The sequence below is a fragment of the Podarcis muralis genome, chromosome 7 (genome assembly GCF_964188315.1).
Source record: "Podarcis muralis chromosome 7, rPodMur119.hap1.1, whole genome shotgun sequence".
NCBI classification, from domain to species: Eukaryota; Metazoa; Chordata; class Lepidosauria; order Squamata; family Lacertidae; genus Podarcis; species Podarcis muralis.
In genome coordinates this window covers 6,899,335-6,921,723 of record NC_135661.1, presented here as the reverse complement: position 1 = coordinate 6,921,723, position 22,389 = coordinate 6,899,335, and the positions used below count along the sequence as shown (strand labels likewise).

Below are 22,389 nucleotides of genomic sequence, written 5' to 3'. Positions count from 1 at the left end.
TTCCGTGTCTTGTTCATGTGCAAAATTCTGCATGCGGACAGTTGTCGAAATAAACTGGTTTTCATAATTGGTCCGATTCATTTCCAAGATGCTGTGTGTGTGTGTGTGTGTGTGTGTGTGTGTGTGTAAAAAAGAACGCAATTTATTTCTTCCAATTCTCTTTTTTTAAAAAATAATTTTTATTAAGTACAAATTAGAAAACATACATATTTACAAGAAAAGAAAATACAAAAGAAAAAGAAAATACATATAAAAGAAAGAAAGAAAATACATAATACGGGGGAGGGGGAATTAGGGAATACTTTGTATCTTTTCATATTTACAGTTATTTATACCCCTATAAAATGCTATTCACAATAAATGAAACGAAAGATAAGATATTAGAAAAAAGAAGAAAAGAACAAAGAAAAATAAAGAATTCTTCCAATTCTCGTTTAGAATATGGCTCTCAGACTTGGAAAAGACTCTGAAAATAGACTGCAGAGTGCCCCTGTTTGGGGGGAAATTAGGGGGAGGGTTGGATCCTGCGCTAGTCCTCCTCGTCTTGAGAAAGCCAGGGTGTTGGAGTGGTTAAGATTGTCCAACTAGGGCCTGCGAGACCAGGGTTCAAATCCCCACTCAGGCATGAAGCTTACAGGGACACCTTGGGCCAGACACTGCCTTTCAGCTTAACCTACCTCCCAGGGTTGTTGTGAGGATTAAATGGGGGCGGGGGGAGGAAAAGGTGGGATATCAACCAATCATACAAACAAACTTGGCTGGATACAACCCAGAAGGAGAGCCCTAAATCTGGATCAGGCCAGCATCCTCCTCTCACCGGATACTTCAACAGTAAGCCCCACAAGCAGGTCAACTGGTGAATCCAATCGCTGGGCAATTAAACTTGACCTTAACCACACAGGGTCCAGAGTTATGAGAAGGCAGGAGAACGTCAATGTTTGCAAGGGGGCCTTTGGTTTTGCAAAAAGAAATATGACAGGGGCAGATCTCCTGCGTAGGTGTGGATGTTGTCTCCCGGTGCTCAAATCAACCACGCGGGGGTGTTTGCGCAGCGAAGGAACTGTCGTGTAGAGGCCCTCAGCTCAGCTAAAATGAAAACCGCCGGTATGGGCTTTCAACAACACACAGACGCACAAGAGGATTTTGACACTCGCATTAATGCAGAATGCTTAATGATTTGGGCAGGCAGGGGGAAAGAGCAGAGTGTTCCTGCTGCCAAAGAAATGACGAGGAAGGGAATATGGCCAGGGGCGAGTCCTGGAGCATTGGGTCTCTGTGTCAGCGCAAGCATAAAATGAAATATTTTTTCATGGGCAGCCAGGATTTCTCTCCAAGCTCACAAGAATCCCAAAGTTCTCTCAAGCCAGCCTTGAACTATTTGCAAGAGAAAGGGCAGGATGCAAATCAGGAGAAAGAGTGAACAGACAGAGAAAATTATGCCCATTTTACAGGTGGCAAGTAGAGGCTGAGGTCTAGCAGTTTGCCTAAGGGTTCTAAAATCCTCAGCAAGAGAAAGGGAAGGATACAAAAGAAGGGGTAGAAAGAATGAACAGATACAGTTTTGCTAGGGCGGCCAAATGTCTGGATTTCCCCAGACATTACTGGGATTTCAAAGGCAGAAATGACAAAGGCTGTGTGTGATTTCTGAAATGTGGCACTTTGTCCTGGATCTTAGGCAAGTCAATAGAAAAATCGCAGGGTTTTGGGGTTTTTTTGGCGTTTTTGTAAAGCTCAACAACTTTTGGCGTGTCCTGGTTTTTACTTTTTGAAATACGGCAACCCTAAATTATGCCCATTTTACAGACGGCAAGTAGAGGCTGAGGACTAGCAACATGCCATAAGGTATTTAGAAATGGTTGTTTATATTCTTCTAAGGGGATGAAGAACTTGTAGTCCTTCGGACTTTGCTGCACTCCAAGTCCCATCATCCCTGACCATCGGCTGGGAGAGGAACCCAACATCTTGTGGAGGAGAGCTGCAGGTTCCTTGACCTTGCCCACATCATAGATACCACATCATAGAATTGTAGAGCTGGAAAATGATATACCGGTCATATTCTAAAATGTAAAACAGTAAAATTTAATAAAAATTATAGGGGGGGGGATTCTAAATGGGGGGGGGGGGAGGACAGCTTACATCACAAAGCCATCCTTTCGTGCACACACGAGGTAATGTATTTTCTCTCGCATAAAAGGCCACAGCTAATTAAACGCGCCTGCCCATTCCCTTCCCGGGCAAACGTGTTTGTTCCGATTTGCATATAAATGATAACAGCCGCCCTTTGAAGTGAGCCCGTTGTGGGAGATGAAGGGTCTTCCATCACCAAGAGGAGAGAGAGGTTGTTTCCCCCACCCCCACCCCCGGATGGGAGCAGGTGGAGGAAAGCAGAGCTGCGCGGGTCTATGAGCTGAGCTGTAAAGCCTCGTTTCCCAACCGGCACCAAGCAGATTTGCAAAAGGCGTTTTCACAGCATGGCCAGGCTTTTGCCAAATATGCAAAATTAAAAGCGCACAGAGATAACCTTGCAGGAGAGGGTTCTGATCCCAGCAGATTTTTGTTGTTGTTTAGTCGTTTAGTCGTGTCCGACTCTTCGTGACCCCATGGACCTGAGCACGCCAGGCACTCCTGTCTTCCACTGCCTCCCGCAGTTTGGTCAAACTCATATTGGTAGCTTTGAAAACACTGTCCAACCATCTCGTCCTCTGTCGTGCCCTTCTCCTTGTGCCCTCCATCTTTCCCAACATCAGGGTCTTTTCCAGGGAGTCTTCTCTTCTCATGAGGTGGCCAAAGTCTTGGAGCCTCAGCTTCAGGATCTGTCCTTCCAGTGAGCACTCAGGGCTGATTTCCTGAAGAATGGATCGGTTTGATCTTCTTGCAGTCCATGGGACTCTCAAGAGTCTCCTCCAGCACCATAATTCAAAAGCATCAATTCTTCGGCAATCAGCCTTCTTTATGGTCCAGTTCTCACTTCCATACATCACTACTGGGAAAACCATGGCTTTAACTATACGGACCTTTGTTGGCAAGGTGATGTCTCTGCTTTTTAAGATGCTGTCTAGGTTTGCCGTCGCCTTTCTCCCCAGAAGCAGGCATCTTTTAATTTCGTGACTGCTGTCACCATCTGCATGGAGCCCAAGAAAGTAAAATTTCTCACTGCCTCCATTTCTTCCCCTTCTATTTGCCAGGAGGTGATTGGCCCAGTGGCCATGATCTTCGTTTTTTTTATATTGAGCTTCAAACCATATTTATATATAAGCTTAGCCATGCATACCATGTCCTAGATTTTAGTCATCTCATGGAGGGTGTTATCTCATTGCACCCTCCAATTTGGACAAATAATAATTCTGGTAGCAGTTATAGAGGTGTTACGTTAATCCCCTGCCCCAGTTCCTTTAAGATATCCAAGTTGTAAAATTGGATGATTTGTGGGCAAAGTACAGCCAGCTATTAACCCAAGTTTCCCTATCGTCGTGGAATTGCCTAATTTGGGGACTCACCCGTAGCATAAGTCGTGGCCCTGCATTTGCCTCTAATAAAGAAGAAAAGGCATTTCTGCAGGTTCGCGGCCGTGAACGGTTTGGCGGCTCAAGAAAGCGTCTATAATTGCTCTGTTAAAAGCAGGGTGGGGGCAGAATGTGTCATTTCCGAAAGGCTCAGCCCCGCTGGCTGGAACCAGTTCCCTTATCAGAGCCAAGTGGCTCAGCTCGCTGGGGTCCAGGCCGGCTGGAAGCAGCAAGGAGCCATCCTCCAAAGGGGCTTATAAAGAAAGGCTCCCTGGGTCTGCAAAGAAGTGTTTTGCATCCCCAGCCAAAGCTACAAGACCTCAGAGGCCCGAAGAGAAGCAGGGATGGTGGATGCTGTGGCCTGGTGTCGCTGGTCCTCTGTGCTCTTGGTGTTTGCCCAAGCAGGCCTGGGTTCAAGTCATCCTGTGGCCTGGAGTCCTTCCAGCGAAGAACTGCGGTCATTTGAGGTGAGGAAGAAGGAGGCAGGTCAGGGGTGGGGTGTGTGTGTGTGTGTGTGTGTGTGTTGGGAAGTCAGTTTGATTGTTGTTGTTGTTTTTAAAAAAAATTATTTTTTTACCAACAACCAAAACACAGTGAAAGCAAACAGTGAAAACCCCCAGGCGGCTGATACATTGGGTATACATAATCAACAATAACATATTCAAATCAACCATATGTACAATTCTATATACCGGGACGCGGGTGGCGCTGTGGGTAAAAGCCTCAGCGCCTAGGGCTTGCCGATCAAAAGGTCGGCGGTTCGAATCCCCGCGGCGGGGTGCGCTCCCGTTGTTCGGTCCCAGCGCCTGCCAACCTAGCAGTTCGAAAGTACCCCTGGGTGCAAGTAGATAAATAGGGACCGCTTACTAGTGGGAAGGTAAACGGCATTTCCGTGTGCTGCGCTGGCTCGCCAGATGCAGCTTTGTCACGCTGGCCACGTGACCCGGAAGTGTCTCCGGACAGCGCTGGCCCCCGGACTCTAGAGTGAGATGGGCGCACAACCCTAGAGTCTGTCAAGACTGGCCCATACGGGCAGGGGTACTTTTACCTTTACCTTATATACCTTAACACTCCTCCCTCCACAAGGTTTGTTTAACTTTTAACATTTTAATTGCCCCAAATTGTTCAAACCTACCCAAATCATTCAATATCTTCTCAAACCAATCCTCCTCCTTCTCACTGACCTTAAACCCTTTCATTTTATGTATCTTCACAGTTAGATATGCTAAGATTATAATATTTTTCAATTTTTCCCTCCATTGGTTCACCCCTAGCTCTTCTGCATTTTTCCAATTACTCGCTATAACCTGTTTGGCTGCAATTACCATCAATTTTACCCATTTACATTCCTCTATTGTTTCTAACTCGGTGCAGTTTGGTTGTTGTTGTTGTTGCTGCTGTTTAGTCGTTTAGTCATGTCCGACTCTTCGTGACCCCCTGGACCAGAGCACGCCAGGCACCCTTGTCTTCCACTGCCTCCCGCAGTTTGGCCAAACTCACGTTGGTTAAGTTTGATTAAGAGGTACCAAATTCACCCTTGCAGAAATTTATCCAATTGATCAAACTTAGAACTCACCCAAAGGCAAATTGAAATGCAACTATCCTTCACAATTGAATCATGATTCGGTTATATTTGTAGATCTCAGAGCAGCGTTCAAATGCAAGGTTAAAAACGCAGAATGTGTAATGAAAACAAAACAAACCCTTAACCCTTCAGCCCCTCCCACAAGTTTTTTTGTACTCTTCCGAATTTTGCAACAAGCTTCTCAAACGAGCTCCAAAATGCTCATCATGGTGAAAATAATGTAAGAGACGAGTTCAAATCCCCACTGCTCCATGAAGCTTGCTGGGTGACCTTGGGCCAGTCATAATCTTTTAGTCTAACCTACCTCACAGGGCTGTTGTGAGGGTAAAATGGAGGCAGGGAGGAGAACCACGTAAACCACCTTGAGATCATTGGAGAATAAAGGTGGCTTGTAAATGTAATAAATAAATAAATAAAATGAAATGTTTTACATGGGGGGGAGTGCTAGCAAAGAATGATGATTAACGGATTCTATCTAACTCAGTCCCTTTAGCTGCGATTCCTGCATTGTAGGGGTTTGAGCTAAATGACCCTTATGGTCCCTTGCAACAGCACAATTCTAAGATTCCTACTCAGAGGAAACCCACTGGAATTAATGGGCCTATGTCAGTCTTCTCCATTACCTTCAATGGGTCTGTTCTGAGTAGGACTAGCATTGGATGCAACCAAATGCAAAATTTGAACTTGTTAGCTGCTTGTGAGCAGAAAAAGGTCTTCGCAGCTCAATCAATGTGCATTGCAGGAATCAAAAACATTACATATAGTGGGGGTGTTAAATTTTGGAGAGAAGAGAGAAGGGAACTGGCATCCCCAATTTTTATTTTTAAATTTTTTTTACAGTGGTACCTTGGTTCTCAAACTTAATCCGTTCCGGAAGTCAGTTCCAAAACCAAAGCGTTCCAAAACCAAGGCAAGCTTTCCCATAGAAAGTAATGCAAAATGGATTAATCCATTCCAGACTTTTAAAAACAACCCCTAAAACAGCAATTTAACATGAATTTTACTATCTAACGAGACGATTGATTCATAAAATGAAAGCAATAATCAATGTACTGTACTATAAAATAAATAAGACAGTATTGTAGATTATAAAAAATATATACATTTTTTTCTTACCTGCACTGATGATGGTCATTGTTGGGATGGGGGGCTTTTATCCATTTTTGCAGTCACAGAATCAATCAGTAGCTGAACTGGATTCCACAAAGTCACAGAAACAAATTAACTGAAAAAGCCTCAAAAACAAAAATGCAAAATAAATAGCAAAAAAAAAAGCGCCAAACTTAATCCACTCCAGAAGTCCGTTTGACTTCCAAAATGATCAAAAACCAAGGCACAGCTTCTGATCGGTGCAGGAAACAATGGCTAACAGTCGCATTGGACATTCGGCTTCTGAAAAATGTTCGAAAACCGGAACACTTACTTCCAGGTTTTTGGCGTTTGAGAACTAAGGCATTTGAGAACCAAGCTACCACTGTATATCCTAAAGGAGTCAAGAGGAAACTTCTGTTTGAAGGCTGGGGTGCGGACTCTCAAACCAAGATTCCCAGCTCCAGATATTCTTCCACAAATACAAAATCTAGATCGTTCTGGTTCAAAATCTCTCTCTTCCCACCAATTTCCACAACAGAAGACACTGTTCAGTTGAGGTTTTGGAGAGGGGGAAATGCAGGTGTAAAAAGATGGCATTTATCACACTAATATTTAACACCGTGCCCTGAAAATCCGTTAAAAATAATTAAGATCTTCTTTACAAAAAGACCTCATAGTCAAACTTTAAAAGGTGACAATTCAAAGAAAAGTCAAACCCATGCGCTAAAACTGGACCAGATTGTAAATTTTCTGTGTGTGTGTGTAAGAAAGAAAGAAGCAACTGCTTTGATATAATATTGATTGCTATGGTGATCGCAGGAAGGACCATTTAGCTCAGTGCTTGGCATGCAGAAGGTCCCAGGTTCAAACCCCAATAAGATCTCCAGGTAGGACTGGGGGTGTCCCCTGCCTGAAACCGTGCTGCTGCCAGCCAGTGCTGGTAATACACAACTATCTGGACTCAATTGTCTGACTCAGTAGGAGGAAGCTTTCTAGGTCCTCATGTTCTGAACTGAGTTTGTTTCTTGATATTCTCTTTCCATCACCTCTGATTTTAGGACCTCCTCGAGCGCCTGAAGGAAAAATTTCCGGAAGGGGAATTGGAGGCTCCCATCTCCAGGTCTGACGAGGCAGAGGACGGCTCTGACATGATGGACCTTGTTGACGCAGAGACCCTCTCTTCCAGCCAGCTCAGACTTCAGACTTCCCTTCACCCTGCAGAAGTGGAGGACCACTGGATGAAATTCCTGGCTTCCCCAAAGCGGAGGAGATATTTCTCAGGATGCTTCGGCACCAGGCTTGAGCGGATCGGGACCCAGACAGGCCTTGGGTGCAATGTCTACAGAGCCCGTAGGTCTCTTTCGAAGGAATCTCGTTGCTGGGTTGGGTGGGCATGCGAGATTCATTTATTTCACAAAACTCGCTTGCGAGAAATATTAGAATTAGCAGCTGAAAACAGTGCAGGCAACCTTCTGGGTCAAACCGAAATCTACTCTATGCTCTGTCCAGGCAAGCAATAGGCAATTTTCAGAGTTTAAGGATGCCTTTGCAGGCACGCAAACCTACTCAAGGAGGGTGCAAGGCAGGGTTGGTTAGGGGGTGTGGCCTGTGAATAAGGGGTGTGGCCTGTGTAACTTCCCAAGGGCCAGACCAAGAATCCTGGAGGGCCACAAGGTTCCCCATCCCTGAGCATTTTGTATGATCCAGCAGAGCTGTCCTTATATCACACTCCTTTGTCAGAAGGAACCCCGATAGAGAGGAATGAGATTGGAAAGCAGCTAGTCCTCATGAATAACACTGCTCCTTTTAAGCAGAAGGGGAACCCTTAACTCAAAAGATCTTTAACTCTTTGTTTTTAGGTTCTTGGAGGAAACCCAGAAGTTGAAATCAGAAGAGGACCTCTTTTTCGGCTGCCCCCAAAGTTTGGAAAACAACGGCCATAAAGTTTATATAGACTGTTAAATCTGTTTGAGAACTCTCTGTGCACAATCCCTCTCAAGAATCATACCCCTTCCTAGACAATATAAAAACCTGTATATTCATATTGTATGGGCTCCCGTTACATTTGAAGCTTAGTGGTGTGCCACTGAGACTGTCTTTCGGCCTACCGGAACGGGGGCTTTGGTGCTGCAAAATCTGAATAAACATTTTATAGAAATGGAGTGTTTTCACTGTGGTGTAGCGATAGCGGAGAAATTTCACAATTTGCATTCACGAGCCTACATAATTTGCACACCCTGAACCCATACGCACGTGACCACAAGCTTTGAAATACACATGCCTCTGAGACTTGCAAAACATTTCCCGGCCAAACAAATAAAAAAATAAATAAAGTATGAGGAAAAACTTGTGTTAAAGTCAGGGTCACCACACTTCTTTTGGGCTAAGGAGCACATTCAGAATTTTGAGGACGTGTCGCGGATGCCAGTCGCAAAATGGCTGCCAAGGCAGTGGTGTGGCCTAACACAAAATGGCTGCCATGGGGTGGAAAATGAAATGACCACAAAATGATGGGGGGGGGGGTCCTTTCTACTAGTGAGGAAAAGGCCCCTTCATCAGACACTGCTACATTTGTTCACAGAGAGAAACTCTTTCCTCCTCTCCTCTGTTCAGAACAAAAAGGAGGGTGGGTGTCCGATCCTTTCTCCTTTTCAGAAATTTACTTTTTCTTAATTGGCAAAGCATCGTCAGCTGACATTAAACAATAAAACCATTCCCTCGGCCCTAACGCACTTATATGCATTCATTAATATAGACAGCCTATACGTCTAAGTAGAAGTCCACTTATTGGGGTTGGTGATTATGAGATATCAGTTCAGCCACAGAAAGGGAGATCTTCGCTTTCCTGTGGTTTACAGGAAAAATTAGATAACGGTATAATTAGACTGATGACATCAAAAGCATTCAATATATTCTTTATATATAAGAATTCCTTGATAACATGGTCCCTGGCTGGGCAAAAAGACAAGCCTTTGCAAGATATCTGATGTCGCAGATTAACAGCGCTTCGTGTCTGGAAGAGGGGAGGGTGTTCCATTAGAGGAACAACAACAGAAAATCCCAGTGTCTGGGATAATAGGGTGAGGTGAAATCGGGAAAAATTTCCCCTGATGTTCTAAGTGAGACGTGGGGAACCTTTGGCCCTGCGGATATTGCAGAGCTACAACTCACATCATTCACTGGTCATGTTTGCGGGGTTGGTTGGGAACTGCAGTACCACATCACCCAGAGGACCAAAGGTTCCCGAACCCTGATCTAAATTATTGCCTTCTCAGACAGGATACCCGGATCTATTTTACACACAGTTTGAGGACACGGGCAGCTACCAAAGTTCACTAGAGTCCACCTCCTCTCTCACCTTTCTGTTTTTAAACGCTCACGAAGCTTCCCCACTGCCTGTGTTTTACTGTCTCCAGCTTTCCCTTGCCTTATCTAGCCCAAGCAGGCAGGCACAGCTAGCAGCCACCAGCCACCAAAAGCCATCACAGAACCAGCAGTGGCTGTGAATCATACAAAATCCTTGCCTTGTTTTGTTTTGTTTTAAATCAAATATCCTTTATTAGGCATAGCAAACCACACGTTATCAAACAGACACCGTATGCAAATTGTGCAAAATACGAGCTCAGCATAACAAGGTTTGTCCCAATCAGATCTTCAACTCCAGAGAAAATCAATTTGCATAAATAATATAAGACAACACTACCACATCATCAATCAATTAAGAACCACTAAATCTCTTTATAATGGCCCAGTCTTTCTACATGGACAGCACTCAAAAATTCAGCCACTATTAAAAGTAATTTGATCATTCCTGTCCGAGAGCAGGTCCTGAAGCGTTGGTAGCATAGAAATCAGCCTATTGAGTTGTAAGGCCTCTAATAATTGTCTTCTGGCATAATGCCAAAATCACAAGAAAAGAAAATATGCTCCAAAATATCAGGTTCGTGTTTGCTACATTTGCAGAGACGCTCTGATTCTGGGAGAGCTAAATATCTTCCTCTCACTATCATCGAGGGAAACATATTAAATCTGGCTAACATAAACAGCCTGCACAATTCATGATTCTTCAGATTTGTCATGTATCCCTTTTTAAAATCTCTACACAAAGGGAGATTTAAATAAAGAGGAGAGCAAGTGCCTTGCTTAAAATTGCCTGTCAGGGCCAACAATGAGCTGGGTGGAGTGCTGACTCAGTAAAAGGCCCCCTGAAAACCTGCCTGCTTTGTCATAACCTGATCTCCCACCGATCCCTGATTTCCTTGCTCCTGTAAACACTGCCACCCCAATCAATTTTTAAAGCCCTTGATTTCTGGCTGCAAGACTAGACTAGGTTCATGACATGCAGAGATCTGAGGATTCAGAACCGCAGCAGGAACAATTCTCCTGTTTGTTTTCCCCCCAAAAGGAGCGGAAAAGAAAAAGTAAATCCATGCTGGGATAAGAGAGGCAGGTTCTGTTGACCCGGGAAAGGGTTCTGTGGTTCAACATCCCCACCTAGCTTAAGGAAGTAGCTGGAGGGAGGTTTGATTCAGCACCTTGGAGAGAAGCCAAGGGCCTGGATCACATCGGTTCTTTCTAGGGGGAAGCTTACAGTATTATTTTCTGGTTCCCAGCAAAGCGAGCTTGCAGGGAGGCTGTTGCACAAAAATGCAAACCGTTCCGCCAAGGTCAAACCACTTTCAAAGAAAAGGACACTCTGGGCGCAAATTGATGCATCGGAACAGTGCTTTTCACAAACTTTCCTGCCATGGAGAACTTTTTTTAAAAAATGTACTCAGTGTTACTCCTGCTCCGCATTTGACCCCAGTCACATTCACACCATCTAAAAGACTTCATGGAATGCTGCATGACTATTAAAAATCTAGTAAACTCTATCCACCATCTTTATATTCAAGGCCACAATATGGTACATCTAGAGATTGTATGTAACGTGAAGGAGATTATGCGCTGAAATATTTTAGTTGATATTTTAGAATGTAAAATGCTATTTTATTTATTGATTGGTTTTACCTTGTGGGCTTATAGCCGAATAAAGTATTATCTATCTATCTATCTATCTATCTTCACACCATCTAATAATAATGATAATTTTTATTTTATACCCTACCCATCTGGTTAGGTTTCCCCAGCCCCTCTGGGCAGCTTACAACATATAAAACAGAACAAAACATCAAACATCAAAAAACAAGATATCCTATACATGCAACAAACAAACTAACAAATCAATAAAAAACCAATAACAACAATAATCATCATAATCGGTTTACAGTTATACCCAAATTAAAGTAAACGCCGACTCCAGCTAAACATTTAACCAACCCGACAAAAACGAAAGAGAGGAACCGCAATCAGAACCGTTTAAAACATCCTATGCCCTTTTAAAATGTGGCTCTTTTCTGGGTGGTCCGGCAGCAACAAACATACTTTGAAAGCACCAGGACATCACTTTAAACAGCCATGGCTTCCGTCCAAAGAATCTTGGGAAGTGTAGTTTGCTAAGAGCACTGAGAGTTAGGTACAAGTCTTTGCAGAGGTACAAGTCTCAGAGTGGGCTTTTAACAATCAATCTGCCCTGCCAGGGAATTATGGGAATAGTAGCTCTGGGAAAGGTTGCCTGACAACTCTCGGCCCCCTTAATAAACTACAGTTCCCAGAGTTCTCTGTGGGCAGCTGCTGTTTAAAGTGGCGTCATAGCACTTGAAACGTATGGGGTGGGTGGCCTTGCTTAACCTAGATCCATTCATTTCAGTGGATGTACTCTGAGTAGGACTGAGCTGGAGTGGGTGCTATATATTTTATAAAAAGTATTTGAAGACGCAACAAAGCGAACTGGACTCCTTGGCTGGCTTTGAATAAAGATTCACAAACTTTTTATTGATGATAATCATCTAAATAGTTTGAGGATCTATACAACTGTGTAACATGCAGAAAACAGCATTCTTAGAGAAATCAAAGACTGGAACTGAGGGAAGCTGGGGGGGGTTGTGTGGGAGGGTGGGGGGAGGGAGAAAAAATGGGGGGGGAATAAGGATGATATGTTTCTGGATAATATGTTTTGTTTTAATTTTGAATTTTAAAAGTGTGTGTGTGTGTGTGTGTGTGAAAAATTGGGAGGGGGAAGAAACATTGCCAGCCCATATTAAGAATAAAAATTAAAATCCATCCATCCTAACTTAAGCATACAGAGTTGCATTCATCCAAGCCAACAAGAGGCCTTATAAGAATTCAAGGGCACAGTCCAAGCAGATGGGGGAGGGACTCTCAAGGGTGATGGAGAGCAGAGTCAGTGTGGGGGTGGCTGGGAGGAGTTCTGAGGGCCAGATCAGTGATATCTGGAGGGCCACATAAGCCCTGCCTTATACCCTTCTTGCGTGGCTCTGGGATGGCTCTGAGTTGCTTCCCCTTGGGATTTTCTCCCCATAGCAAAACGATAGTTCACCTCTCTGTTCTTTCCCTTGGAAGACAGGGTGGAGCAGTGGTTAGAGGGCTGGGCCAGGACCTGGGAGAGTGGGGTTCAAATCCCTGCCCTGGGGTGAATTCAGGCCAGCTACCGCCACCCAGGCTAACCTACCTTGCAGGGCCATTGTTGTGAGGATAAAATGGGGAGGGGGAGAAGTGTGCATGCCCATTGGAGCTCTTGGGAAGAAACTGTGGGATTTAATGAATAAGAACAATGATAAAAAAGAACTTCTGAGTCTGTACTCAGGACTGTGAATGCAATCTGAAACGAAAAGACTTTGGGGACGCCTGCTTTTTTTGCGACATTACAATGCATCAGTAAAAGTGAAAAAGAAGGAACTCAGGTTCAGTTTAGGTATCTGACCCGCAGGCTAGCTGCCCCATCTGAACCAAAGGTAAGCTTAATTTTATTGATTGACTTATTTCTTAAAATTTATATACTGCTTGATTGTTGTTGGTTTTTTTAAGCACAAAGTGGTTGACAAAAAAGAAAAAAGACTAAAGAACAGATTAAAAACTCACATCAACTTCCTAAGCTTTTTTGCGAGCTTTTTTGCGGAGAAGGTCCTGTTGCTCCGCCATGACCTCCCCGCCAATTTCGATACAATAAAGGAACTGGAGGCCCCTCGACTGTCCTCGGGTCCAGTATTGGACCACTTTGACCGGATATCCCCAGCCGATGTGGTCAGACTCCTCCGAGCTGGAAAGCCCACCAACTGTCCTCTTGACCCGTGCCCGTCCTGGCTGATTAGAACGTGTCCAGACGAGGTGCGGGCCCCCCTGGGGGATATCATCAATTTGTCCCTTGGCACCGGGACATTCCCAGGGGAACTGAATGAGGCAGTGGTGCGCCCGCTTTTAAAGAAAACATCATTAGATCCCTTAGATCTATCCAATTACCGCCCGGTTTCGAATCTTCCATTCCTGGGTAAGGTGATTGAGAGAGCGGTTGCGGAACAGCTTGGTAGGTTTCTGGATGAAACATCAACTCTGGATCCATTCCAGTCCAGCTTCCGCGCTGGTCATGGGACCGAGACGGCTCTGGTCGCCCTAACAGATGATCTCCGTAGGCAGCTGGATCGAGGCGGGTCGGGGCTGCTGATTCTTCTAGACCTGTCAGCAGCCTTCGACATGGTCGATCACGAACTCCTGGACCACCGCCTTGCCGACGTGGGGATCCAGGGCACAGCCCTTCAATGGCTGCGCTCGTTTCTCTCTGGTCGGGGACAGAGGGTGGCGCTTGGGGGGGAATTGTCATCCCGCCACTCCTTGGTGTGTGGAGTGCCTCAGGGTGCGATTCTCTCCCCGATGCTTTTTAACATCTTTATGCGCCCCCTTGCCCAGCTTGTCCGGAGTTTTGGGCTGGGCTGCCATCAGTATGCTGATGACACCCAACTCTAGCTGTTGATGGATGGCCATCCTGACTCGGCCCCAGACACACTGATCAGATGCTTGGAAGCTGTGGCTGGATGGTTACGTGGGAGCCGGTTGAAGTTAAATCCTTCGAAGACAGAGGTCCTCTGGCTGGGACGGGACGATATGAGATTGAGGGGGCAACTCCCTTCTCTTGCGGGGGTGCAATTAGTGCCAGCACCGTCCGTTAAGAGTTTGGGTGTAATCTTCGATACCTCCCTCTCCATGGAGGCGCAGATTGCAGCTATAACAAAGGCGGCATTTTTTCATCTCCGCCAAGCTAAGCAGTTGGCTCCTTACCTCTCTCGCCCTGACCTAGCCACTGTGATCCACGCGACGGTCACCTCCAGACTGGATTATTGTAACTCGCTCTACGTGGGGCTGCCCTTGAGACTGACCCAGAAACTCCAGCGGGTGCAGAATGCCGCAGCGAGACTCCTTACGGGGTCTTCGCTGCGAGATCACATTCATCCGGTGCTATACCAGCTGCACTGGCTCCCGGTGGAGTACAGGATCAGGTTTAAGGTGCTGGTTTTAACCTTTAAAGCCCTATACGGCCTAGGACCCTCGTACCTACGGGACCGCCTCTCCTGGTATGCCCCACAGAGGAACTTACGGTCTTCAAATAAAAACATCCTGAAGATCCCAGGCCACAGAGAGGTTAGGCTGGCCTCAACTAGAGCCAGAGCTTTTTCGGCTGCGGCTCCAACCTGGTGGAACGCTCTGTCGCAAGAGACAAGGGCCCTGCAGGACTTGACATCTTTTCGCAGGGCCTGCAAGACAGAGCTGTTCCACCAGGCCTTTGGTCAGGGCGCAGCCTGACTCCCTCCTTTGGCAATCTCTACAAAGCTTTAGTCTATGGTTGCCATCAATTTGTATTTTAATTAATTTTTAGAATGTATTTATAATGTTGTACTGTTTTAGTGTTGTTAGCCGCCCTGAGCCCGGCTTCGGCTGGGGAGGGCGGGATATAAATAAAATTTATTATTATTATTATTATTATTAAATACCCGGGCAGGCTTGTCTAAATGAAAATGGGTTGTTGGTTTTTTTTCATTTAGCAGGTACAGCCAAGAGCGCAGCAAAGGCAACTACCTGACGTCAAGTGGCGGGTAGTTCCAAAGTGCCGTCGCACTCAAAGATGGAGTTCTTGCAAATGTCTGATTCTTCTTGATGCTGATATTAAGCCCCGAATGGAACAAAGCCACTTGGAAAGGAAGCAAAGCCAGGACTGAGCTGATACCTTCATTACTCCATATATAGGAATGGCCCTTGAGGGAAAGTCCAGGGCTGGGGTGTCATCAGATTCCCTCTCACCCAGCAAAAAAAAAAGCTGTCCTCCCAAGCTTCTCGCTTTTGCTATACAAGGCGATTTCCCCAAGGTGTATTTCTGGGAATATTGCAAGGGTCCTCTCTGCTCAGATCTGGGAAATGTTTGAAAGTGGGGGGGGGGGGGTTAAAGAAATTCCAACGAGGGATGGGGTTTGTAATCTCCGAGGCCAGTATCAGCCGAGAGGGCAGGCGGCATGAAATCACCGGCTTGTGACTCCTGCATGCTAGGAGATCAGCTGCCCAGTGACACCTAATATAGGGAATCTTCTCTGAAAGGAGCTGCATTCCGGCGAGGGGGCTGGAATGTGCCCCAGATAGTCCCACCGATAACCCAAGGAAGCTCGGCTCAAGGGTATATAAGGCCGGCTGGGGAGAAGCAGGCAGCACAGGACACAACAGATCAGGGACGAAGGGAAGCCAGATATCTCTCGAAAAGGACATCGTCTCCAGGGCGAGAAAGCCAAACGCACCTTCTCCAGGCATGGACACCCATGGCTCAACCGCAGTCACCTTTGTCTTGCTGTTCCTCCTCTGCTTCCAGCACCCCATGGCCCACCCCATCGACAGCCTCAGCCCCGCCAAGGAGCTAGCCAGCATGGAGGTAAGGAACCCAGAGGGGCAGGTTTGGGGAGACTCAGTCCTGTGTTGTTTAGTCGTTTAATCGTGTCCGACTCTTCGTGACCCCATGGACCAGAGCACGCCAGGCACTCCTGTCTTCCACTGCCTCCCACAGTTTGGTCAAACTCATGCTGGTAACCTCGAAAACACTATCCAACCATCTCGCCCTCTGTCACCCCCTTCTCCTTGTGCCCTCCATCTTTCCCAACATCAGGGTCTTTTCCAGGGAGTCTTCTCTTCTCATGAGGTGGCCAAAGTCTTGGAGTCTCAGCTTCACGATCTGTCCTTCCAGTGAGCACTCAGGGCTGATTTCCTTCAGAATGGATGCATTTGATCTTCTTGCAGTCCAAGGGACTCTCCAGAGTCTCCTCCAGCACCAGAATTCAAAAGCATCCATTCTTCGGCGATCAGCCTTCTTGATGGTCCAGCTCTCACTGCCACACATCACTACTGGGAAAACCATAGCTTTAACTATACAGACCTTTGTCAGCAAGGTGATGTCTCTGCTTTTTAAGATGCTGTCTAGGTTTGTCTAAGGAACCCAGAGGGGCAGGTTTGGGGAGTCTCAGTCCTAGGATTTTATTATTCCAGGATGAGCTCTCACCTCCTGGGGGAGAAATTCACGGAAGGCCAACCTTCCATGTTCAGAGACAGTCTACCTCAGAGTCAGAGGGCGCTGGGGGTAATTGACAGGGAAGTGATGCCCCCCGGTCGCTCTTGGGAACGAAATACTGAGTTGTTGTGCACATGAGAATGCATTATTTTAGGGAGAACGGCTTTGCAAAAACAACAACCACTTGCAACTATTAGGGAAAATGCACATCAACTGATTTTTCACAAGGACTTAAAAAAAATGGAATAGATTTTTATTAAAACATAAAAAATCAATTAAAACAGAAAAATTAAAACAGTCTCGTCCCAGAAAAACAGGTGTGAAATACCAAAGGAAAGGAGGAAAGATGTGTTAGAATATGTTAGAAATTACAAGTCTATTAAAAAAAACACCACACCATTAATATGCATTTAATAAAATTAAATAAAACTTCAAAAAATAAATAAATGGCAAATTGATATAGAGATGTGGGGGACTGGACCTAAGATTATTGTTGTGATTAGAACTTATATTCTACCTTTTCCTCTAAGGAGCACATGGTCACATACATTCATTCCCCCACAACAACCCTGTGAGGTAGGTTAGGCTGAGAGGCAGGGACTGGCCCCAGGTCACCACAGTGAGTTTCATGGCCAGTGAGTGGAGGATTTGAACGCAGGTCCAATGCTCTAGCCACTGTACCGGTCGCTGCTGGGAACAAAATCCTGGGTTTTGTCTTTCTTCTATTCTTAGCTATGGCTGGGCGGATCTGTCCTTCCTCGGTTACAGTTCATCGCTGCAGAATGTTAGGATGGCAGTGAGCGTAGGTGACTTATAAAAGAGAGGCAGCGTCGCAGAGTGGTTACAGAGCTAGGATCTGGGAGACCAGGGTTCAAATCCCCACTTGTCCATGCAGTTCACTGGGTGACCTTGGGATCCGTCCCTGCCTCCCTGCCTCACCTAAAATTCTAGGATATAAATGCAACAAATAAATGATAAAATTCATAAAGGATTCCAGGCTTGTGCCAGGGAGACAAGGCTTTTCCATGTTACGGAGAGTCTAACTGGGATTTATTTATTTATCACCTGTTATTGCATTCATATTCCGCCTCAAGGTGGCCTATGTTTTTCTCCCCTCCATCTCCCGCATTTTACCCTCACAACCCTGACATGTAGGAAGGGTCGGGGAAGAAAGTTGATCCCCTTTGCAGAAGGGACCTTTGAAACTCACACATCTCCCAATTTTGTCTCCGTCAACAAGTGTGTGCAAAAGTGCAGAGGCCAGCGAAAAGGAATGTGCTAAAATACGTCACGTTGGGGCACTCTGCTTGTGCAAATGTGTATATGCTGGTCAAAATTGCTTATAGAAATTTGCACGTATGGATTTTCTGCTGCAGAGATGTGGAGTGACGAATTTTAAGACTGGGAAGATGACAAGCTGAAATAGACAGATTTATTTACCGTATTTTTCGCTCCATAAGACTCACTTTCCCCCCTCCAAAAATTAAGGGGAAATGTGTGTGCATCCTATAGAGCGAATGCAGGATGCGCGGCTAAGCCCAAAGCCAGAACAGGGAGACGGAGCGCTGAGGAGTGCTCCGTCTCGCTGTTCTAGCTTGGGGATGGCTGCGCAAAGCCTCTGCCTTCACCCCACTGCCCTGCAGAGACTACAAAGGCTGTCCCCGAAGCCAGAACAGCGTGACAGAGCACTGGGGAGCACTCCGTCTCATTGTTCTAGCTTGGGGATGGCTGCGCAAAGCTATCCCTGAAGGCTTTGGAGCACAGCGGGACCCCGCCAGCCCCAAAGAGCAGGTCGAAAGGAACCTGAAGCCTCCAGAGCCCAGTGGGAACTCCCGCTGCGCTCTGGAGGCTTTGTGTGAATGCACCTTGAACGCACCTTGTTTTAGAGGGGGAGAACAAGAAAAAGATTTTTGCCTGTTCTCCCCCTCCTATGGTCTGGTGCGTCCTATAGAGTGAAAAATATGGTATTTGTTATGTTTCGGTCCCACCTTTTTCTCAGAGGAGCTCAAGGTGGCAAACCTGCTTCTCCCCCCTCCTCATTTAATCCCTGCAACGACCCTGTGAGGTAGGCTAGGCTGAGAGGCAGGGAGTGGGCCTAAGGTCAGCCAGTGAGCTTCCTGGCTGAGGGAGGATTTGAACCCTGGTCTCCCAGGCCCTGGCCGAATAGTCACTCTAACCACTCCAGCACCCTGGTTCTTGAATGATCAGGTGTCTTCCTTGTTAACTTCTTGAAGGCATCTGACTCAGTTTAGGAGACCTGGAGCTCAGCAGCAAAATGCATGTTTCATATCTTTAAAATCACAAGCCCGAAAGAAAGAATTGTATTTGCAGAACGACAATCCCAGTTTCCAGGAACAGGCAGAAGCCAGGAACAAGCTAGGGGGTGAGCCTGGGACCTTCTGCATGCAAAGCACGTGCTCTACCACCGAAGTACGACCCTTCTCCCATTAAAAAGGCAGCATGGCCTAATGGTTAGAGTCTCAGACTAGGACCTGAGAGACCAGGGTTCAAATTCCTGCTTGGCCATGAAGGTCATCTGAGGTGACCTTAGGCCAGTCCCTGTCTCTTAGCTTAGCCTACCTCACAGGGTTGTTGAGGGGATTAAATGAGAACAATGTATGCCACCTCAAGCTCCTTGGAGGAAGGAGGAGGTGGGATGGAAACCTAACAAATAACAAAATAATAAAGGTAAAGGGACCCTTGACCATTAGGTCCAGTCGTTGCCAACTCTGGGGTTGCGGCGCTCATCTCGCTTTACTGGCCGAGGGAGCCGGCGTACAGCTTCCAGGTCATGTGGCCAGCATGACTAAGCCGCTTCTGGCAAACCAGAGCAGTGCACGGAAACGCCGTTTACCTTCCCGCCAGAGCGGTACCTATTTATCTACTTGCACTTTGACGTGCTTTCGAACTGCTAGGTTGGCAGGAGCAGGGACCGAGCAACGGGAGCTCACCCCGTAGCGGGGATTCGAACCGCCGACCTTCTGATCGGCAAGCCCTAGGCTCTGTGGTTTAACCCACAGTGCCACCCGAGTCCCATAACGAAATAATAAAAGTAACTAAATAAGACTGTGGTGTTCAGGGTCTAAAATTACCTGTCTCAGCCATTCCCAAAGTAGACAGTAGTGCCCGCTGGGGGGGCAGTGGTGGGATTACCTAGGGGGCACTAATAGGCAAGGCAGTGGCAGGGGGTTGCTTGCCATCTGTCTCAATAATCAATGGCGTACAACCATGGGGGTGAAGCCAGACCCCTGGAGAATCACAGCACCTATCAGACTTTGAAAAGCTGGGTCAAATTCATCAGTTGTGTCAAATTCATCGAACTAAAATGTCTAAACAGGATACTGAACAGGTGTGCCATTAATTGTTCCTGCTTCGAATTTTATTGGGTTATTATATATGCCAACTGATATTCTGAATAATGCTTTTTATAGAGTAGAGCAGCGGGCACAAAGAAGGAGTTTATGGAACCAAGGGGATGGGGGAAGGCTGGAAAAGTTTGGGAACTGCTGAGCTAGCTGAACCCCAGGAAGGAAGGAAGGAAGGAAGGAAGGAAGGAAGGAAGGAAGGAAGGAAGGAAGGAAGGAGAGAGAAAGAAAGAAAGAAAGAAAGAAAGAAAGAAAGAAAGAAAGAAAGAAAGAAAGAAAGAAAGGGAGGGAGGGAGGGAGGGAGGGAGGGAGGGAGGGAGGGAGGAAGGAAGGAAGGAGAAAGAAAGAAAGAAAGAAAGAAAGAAAGAAAGAAAGAAAGAAAGAAAGAAAGAAAGAAAGAAAGAGAGGGAGAGAGGGAGGGAGGGAGGGAGGGAGGAAGGAAGGAAGGAAGGAAGGAAGGAAGGAAGGAAGGAAGGAAGGAAGGAAGGAAGGAAGGAAGGAAGGAAGGAAGGAAGGAAGGAAGGAAGGTGAGGTTCAGGCAGCAGAAAGGTTTGGAGGCAATGCAGAGGAACGAAAGAGGATCATTATATTCATTTTCCATTCAGGCCCTTCTGCAGAGGCTGGAGGAGAAAGTCTCCCTGATGGAAGATCTGCAGAACAGCCCCAACCTAGAAGATCCTGAAAGCCAGAGGGAGGGACTGACTGAGTTCCTGGATGACGGCAACAGCCAGCAAGTGGAGACCCCGGCCTATTCAGCCCCATTCCTCTCCGACCGCAGCGCCTTGCTTAAACGCATGCGGGGAATCCAGACAGCGAAGAGCTGTTTCGGGAGGAGACTGGACCGGATCGGGGAAGTGACTGCGATGGGATGCAGAGGTGAGCCCTCCCCACCCCACCCCCTTGTTATTGCCTGACCTAGAATAGCGCTTTCTGGGAGAATTACAGGAAATCACACATCCCTCCAAGCGTATGATCACAGATGCATGCTTCGTTTTGGTCCACGGGCTAAACCTGCAAATCCTTCCCATCGATGCCCAGAACAGGGACTCGTACAGGGTTGCGACAGGCAACTCCCTCTTTAGTGAGAGCTGCCTGTTGCAACTCTCCATGAGTCCCCGTTCTTAGCACCAAACGCTTCAAGGGTGAATATCTGGCATCTTGGAAGTCTGGTGTTTCGCCAGAATCTGCTTCCCAGCTGCTTCCTCCCACTGATCAATCTAGGAACAGTAATGGATCTCCCAAGTTCTCTTGCTTGGCTCACATACCTCTAATAAAAAAGGCAAGGAATAAATCTTACTGGGGTGTATAAAGCTGGTAAAATAACAGCTATATATTCCTGCATTGCAGGGGGGTGGACCAGATGACTCTCAGGACCCCTTCTAATCCTATGATTCTAAATCCTTTTCTTTTTTAACCTTTTGCTTCTAGGGTCGAGGAGGAATTAAGATCCGCTTTCCTGCCGTCAGCTCACCCACCCTGCCCTAGAAAAGCGCCCGACCTTTTGACAACATGTGAATTTCTGAAGACGTGTGCTTTCCCCAAAAAGTCCTCTGGAATCATGCTTCCCGTGTTATTTATTTCTTAATTTATTGATTTATTTATTTCTTTGACCTCTTGTATGTTTGTGTTTTCTTTTTTCTTTTTTTCTTTTTTCTAAAACAAACAAACTTTCTTACTTTTGGCACAGAGATGGTTGCTTGAAACAATAAAAATCAAACACATTTGCTCTTTTGCCCCCTGCTGTTGGATCTACTTGTTCCTCATCCTCTCGCGTGTTCTTTCCTTTCAAACATGTATTTGCATAGCCACACCCATTCCCAGAACTAGTTGTGTAATTTCAAAGCTCCTCCAGGATACAGAAGGCTGAAATGGAGGAAAATTCAGTGCTGGGGATGGAGATTCAGGAGACGCTAGATTTCATTTGCATTTAAAGACAAACCTATCTAATTCACACTTTCTGAAACAATACATAAGGTAAAAGTAAGGTCAAGGACCCTTGGAGAGTTAAGTCCAGTCACAGGCAACTATGGGGTTGTGGCGCTCATCTCGCTTTCAGGCCGAGGGAGCCAGCATTTGTCCACAGACAGATTTCCGGGTCATGTGGCCAGCAGGACTAAACCGCTTCTGGACACCGTGACGGAAGCCAGAGTGCATGGAAATACTGTTTACCTTCCCACCGGAGCGGTACCTATTTATCTACTTGCACTGGTGTGCTTTCAAACTGCTAGGTTGGCAGAAGCTGGGACAGAGCAACAGGAGCACACCCCGTCGCAGAGATTTGAACCGCCAACCTTCTAATCAGCAAGCCCAAGAGGCTCAGTGGTTTAGACCAGGGGGCAGTAAACTTTTTCAGCAGGGGGCTGGTCCACTGTCCCTCAGACCTTTTGGGGAGCCGGACTATATTTTGGA

At 46.3% G+C, this 22,389-nt stretch overlaps 2 protein-coding genes across 2 annotated transcripts; both read left to right on the top strand.

Annotated features, from left to right (window-relative positions):
• The first annotated feature begins 3,655 nt into the window (after window positions 1-3,655).
• Window positions 3,656-8,338, top strand: LOC114603323 (natriuretic peptides B-like). The gene is made up of 3 exons (XM_028742213.2): window positions 3,656-3,970; window positions 7,239-7,530; window positions 8,040-8,338. The coding sequence occupies exons 1-3, from the start codon at window positions 3,848-3,850 to the stop codon at window positions 8,063-8,065; spliced, it is 441 nt and encodes a 146-aa protein (XP_028598046.2). The 5' UTR covers window positions 3,656-3,847; the 3' UTR covers window positions 8,066-8,338.
• A 7,403-nt stretch (window positions 8,339-15,741) lies between these two features.
• LOC114602800 (natriuretic peptides A-like) lies at window positions 15,742-21,713 on the top strand. Its single transcript, XM_028741456.2, has 3 exons — window positions 15,742-15,985; window positions 20,586-20,856; window positions 21,409-21,713. The coding sequence occupies exons 1-3, from the start codon at window positions 15,866-15,868 to the stop codon at window positions 21,423-21,425; spliced, it is 408 nt and encodes a 135-aa protein (XP_028597289.2). The 5' UTR covers window positions 15,742-15,865; the 3' UTR covers window positions 21,426-21,713.
• The last annotated feature ends 676 nt before the right edge of the window (window positions 21,714-22,389 follow it).

Coding starts and splice junctions, on each gene's coding strand:
- LOC114603323 (XM_028742213.2), top strand. CDS start 3,848: ATGGTGGATGCTGTGGCCTGGTGTCGCTGGTCCTCTGTGCTCTTGGTG. Junction 3,971..7,238: donor AAGAACTGCGGTCATTTGAG/GTGAGGAAGAAG, acceptor CTCTGATTTTAG/GACCTCCTCGAGCGCCTGAA. Junction 7,531..8,039: donor GTGCAATGTCTACAGAGCCC/GTAGGTCTCTTT, acceptor CTTTGTTTTTAG/GTTCTTGGAGGAAACCCAGA.
- LOC114602800 (XM_028741456.2), top strand. CDS start 15,866: ATGGACACCCATGGCTCAACCGCAGTCACCTTTGTCTTGCTGTTCCTC. Junction 15,986..20,585: donor AGGAGCTAGCCAGCATGGAG/GTAAGGAACCCA, acceptor TTTTCCATTCAG/GCCCTTCTGCAGAGGCTGGA.